The sequence below is a fragment of the Vigna unguiculata genome, chromosome 8 (genome assembly GCF_037176805.1).
Source record: "Vigna unguiculata cultivar grain cowpea cultivar isolate G323 ecotype 2 chromosome 8, ASM3717680v1, whole genome shotgun sequence".
NCBI classification, from domain to species: Eukaryota; Viridiplantae; Streptophyta; class Magnoliopsida; order Fabales; family Fabaceae; genus Vigna; species Vigna unguiculata.
This window is the reverse complement of record NC_140799.1, coordinates 24,660,180-24,664,712: the sequence shown is the minus strand read 5'-3', so window position 1 is coordinate 24,664,712 and position 4,533 is coordinate 24,660,180. Positions and strand designations below refer to the sequence as shown.

Sequence of the window (4,533 nt, the reverse complement as noted above, 5' to 3'; positions counted from 1 at the left end):
ATCTTGTTGAAATTGTTAAAATTCTTCTTTGTTTGAATAAGTACATTTGCCGATACCTGTTGGAAAAAAAGGTAAAGTAAAATCGAGAACATGGAATAACAAAACATTCAAACAGTTGAGAAACACATTAAAATGTATATTCTATCTTGTACAGTCAACTAGATATTGGCATCACCTTAAAAAATTACTATCATTAAAAGAAATATGTTAAGTTTCATACACAACATACATGCTCTACTTTCAAAAATAAGGTTCACGATTTAGCTGGTACTTCTTTAATTTAAAGTTGAATTTAAAAACTAAAAAAAATTGATTTTCAGTGGAACTTATTTTACCTCACACCCTAATAAGCAGTACATTAAATAAACTCTGTGAACAATAATATAACAAAATTCAAAAGCACGTGCAGAGCACGGGCCCCTTCAATATAAAACAAAACAAGCCTTTAACCTTTTGTTAACTGGGCCAGGAGCACGAAGAAACCTCTTGCAGACGAAAACTTAGGGTCAACAGTTCACACATTTTAGACCAAATAATTGTATTTTTAGTAAAATTTTGTGGGCTGGACGGCGAAGAAGAAAATAAGTATTGGTGGGCTTTATTGTTGCAGACAAAGCCTTGCAGACAAAGCCTAGTGGGCATCACATTACCTAATGCAGATAACAAGTTGCTTTTCCCTTGTGGAATGGAGCCACGTGCAAGCTAAAGCAAATTCATAAATAAATAAACATATATATATATATATATAACATTTATCCAAATCTATTTTTATAGTAAAAAAGAAAAAAAAATTGATTTTTCAATTTAAGAATGAAAGTGTGACTAAAAATATCATATTAAAATATGGGTTTAAGTATAGTTTAACCTATTAAACCCATTAATAAAATGGATTATCTTTATAAATAATTCGATTTTATTTTTAATAGATGTGACATCTCTAACATCTAACACATCTAACATAAGTGTGGAATAGAAGTTCTAAGCACTTTTTATTTATTATTATAATTATAATTGTAGCTTAATAACAACTTCACTAACTGTGCCTTAATAAGGCCAAGACTGGATCATTAAACCCATGTAGAGTGTTGGATCTTGCCTTTCTTTTTGGTGGGATATTATTCTTTGGCACAATCATTAACTATGTGAAAACTGAGAGAAGCCACATGAAAAACCATAGATAATAGTACTAGTACTCAATAATCATATCCCAAATGTCTTTTCCCGGAAGTCACAACATGTAATTAACACAACAAATACTGGTACTATAGTACTAAACTTGAAATGACAAACACCAACAGTGGTTGTTTTCTGAATTCTTTAAGCATCTTGTTCCTTGGATTAGCATAAATTGGTATGCTCACCAAATAAACTATTTGACATACTTCCAAAGGGGGACTAATCTGCAGACAATACCACACTCTGTTGGGTATAATTGCATTAAGCAAGGTAACCCCTTTGTTAATACCAAATAATAATAATAAATAAATAAAAACCCTTTATTTATTAGGTAAATTACAAATCTTGGATTTGATTGACGGTTTGATATCACATGCTCTGTCTCAACATGCAACGTTTAGATTGTCATTTAGCTATATCATTTTCATGTGCATGAAATAATAGAAAAGATGTTTAATTAAAATTCTTGCATTAGGAACATAATCCTAAGTAGGGCCAAAAATGTTGATGCATAAAGCATATAGGTCCCCTAATTGAAGAGTATAGTCAAAGAATGGGTTGGTCATCTCTATATGAACATGTAATACCAAAAGCAAAAAGCTTTTTTCTGTACATTTCCATAGTGAGAAAGCACCCATTGTTGTGACTTGAGACTAGATACAATGTAAAAGGAACAAGTGAGAATGGGATCCCATGCCCTCACCCATTTCATTGGAGAACATGCCATGTGTTGTTAAATTGCCTCAACCCTTCTCATTCAAGTTCATACTTACACAGAAAACCATCAAACTTTGTCTTTCCTTCTTCTAACTATGCAATTACTATGCTTTTGTGTATAAGGTGAATTAGAAGTCTTACGTTAAATGAAAATCAGTAAAATAAATAATATAATGACACAAACTAATTATATTGAGGTTTTAGATTAAAAATAATGTCCTAATATTTTATATATATTTGTTTACAACTTAATGATACGAATCTCTATGTATCTTCTTCACAAAGTGTCATACTTTGGTACATATGCCTACTAATGCAAACAATCAATAGGCTAATAAACCCATTGTAATAGTAGATGGAAAGGAACTAGAATTTATTTCTGTCTATGTTTCTCACAAGATGCACGCAAGGCCAATTATTTTAATATATTATTAGTTGTAAAGATTTCTACACAGCTATGAATAAATAACTCTTAATATAATTTTAAAAATATTAGTATAGTTAATAATTTAGTTCTGTGATAATTAATGAATAAATACGAATATAAAAAATCTTTATCAGTGTTTCCATTTAAATTAACTTGAAATATTGGAAAAAAGAAATACATAACTCTTCTTTGGGCATGGCAATAAGACTGAGAGCAAATGGTCCAAGAAAAGACACATTTCAGTGGTTCAATTTTCCACATTTGTACCATTATGATTCCCCCATCTCGGTGAATTAACAAGCATCTCTGACATTTTCCCATGCAAATAACAGTTACATTATTTGAGTATAAAAAAATTTGGTGGCGTAATTTTTGCATTTATAAGATATTTCTGTGCAAATAAATGCCTTGTATGGGCCAAAAATTTCTTTTATGATAATTAATATAAACTAATAAAAATCAAGGAAATATAGTAATTGACATCATCGAAAACGCGTCTTGAAAAAGAGAAGAAAAAGAAACTGATTGTACTTAGACATGCCGTCATTTCCCCTCTTCATGTATGAACCACATAATCACACGCAGAAAACTATTATCAAATTCGACATAACAAATATTGCATCAATAATACATATATGTGTAGAAATCCAGAAATGGGAGACCAAAAATCGTCTTATCCCATCACGAATTTCTTCCCTAGAATATGTAGTTTTAATTTGGTCACAGTCAGAGATTGATATCTTCATATAACAACACCTGACAAACGAATATGAATCTGTAATCCAAAAAAAAAAAAAGTATTGAAAAATCTCTCAGCAGAAACTCCACAAACGAATGTCAGTTTCTTCATAGAGATCATCAAACAAGTGTGTTGAATCAATGTCAAAGAATGCCCCACTTAGCATTTGATCAGCATACTTTGGTGATTGTAAGGCCTCCAAGTCATACCAATATTCCATCATGGCCATTGATTCATGTGCTTGATCACAGTTAAGTGAAGGTGGAGGAGGAGTGTAAGCCCCAAATGGTGACAGAAGTGAGACATCATCGTCAATTTGGTCTGAGGGAGATGATGATGAGATTGATGGGGATGAGACCAATGAGGAGGAAGAGGTTGAAGCAAGAGGAGGAGAAGGAGGAGAAGGTGGTGGAGATGGAGAAAATGGGGTGGTGGTAGCAGCAGCAGCAGCTGCTGCAGCCACTCTTTGGATTGATTTTGGGGACATGACAGTGTCTTGAGGAATGTAGTGTGAGGAGGAGCTTGAAGGGAAGTTGAGATTGGCTGAGGAACCTTTAAGGCAAAGTAGTGCAGCATCATAGGCTCTTGCTGCGGCTTCAGCAGTTGAATAAGATCCCAACCATATTCTAGTTTTCTGGTTTGGTGCTCTAATCTCTGAAACCCATGAGCCCCAGCTTCTCATTCTCACTCCCTTGAACTTCTTCTTCTTCTCACTTGATGCTGCTGCTGATGAAGAGGAAAATGCCTTCGATGATTCTGTGTTGATCTTCATCTCTGGCTTAACCATTATGATAGATAACTCAAAGATGCTAGCTTTCTTCACTGGGGTGAAAGTGTTTCAGTAAAGATTGATTCTGTTGAAAAGTTCTCTCTCTTGCACTCTTGTGTGAATCAATATAAATGAGTGTCAAGGTTTGTTCAACAGTTTCTGTGATGTTTGTGTTTTGGGATGAAAACTTTTGGTTTTGCTTCTTGGAAATGGAGAAGTGAGAATGCTGTATTTATAGATTGAGACTTGTTTTTGAGGTACCAAAAGTTTTCATATTCGGGAGATTGTTGCCAGATGGATTTTAATTAAATTAAATTAAATTTGATACAGAGGACTCGGTTCTTGAAATGACCTTTTTGTCCTTTATCTCAGAGAAGCTTCCTTCAGATACGTATATTATATGATGGAGAGAAAAAATATTTAAATAACAATTCAGCAATCTATAAAAAAAAAGAACATCCTAGTAAACTAATTTGGTAATGGAGAATTTATTAGCATTAGTATTATTGAATTTTATTGAGTATTTTTATGGTATACAATGCGTGTTTTTGACAGCCAAGTTTGCAGAGCAGTTACCAGTACGACCAAGACTATGGACAACTACGAGTGAACAAGTTTTCAAACTTAAACAACGGAAGTTCATGGTTTAGGCTGAAAATTAACTTCACTGTCTCTTTCATTCCTGAATTGTCTTTTTAGTGCTTC

At 33.0% G+C, this 4,533-nt stretch overlaps 1 protein-coding gene across 1 annotated transcript; it reads right to left on the bottom strand.

Moving 5' to 3' along the window:
• Window positions 1–2,885: 2,885 nt before the first annotated feature.
• LOC114193918 (ethylene-responsive transcription factor ERF014-like) lies at window positions 2,886–4,047 on the bottom strand. Its single transcript, XM_028083906.2, has one exon. It carries the CDS (start codon window positions 3,844–3,846, stop codon window positions 3,133–3,135), a length of 714 nt encoding a protein of 237 aa, XP_027939707.1. The 5' UTR covers window positions 3,847–4,047; the 3' UTR covers window positions 2,886–3,132.
• Between the last annotated feature and the right edge of the window lie 486 nt (window positions 4,048–4,533).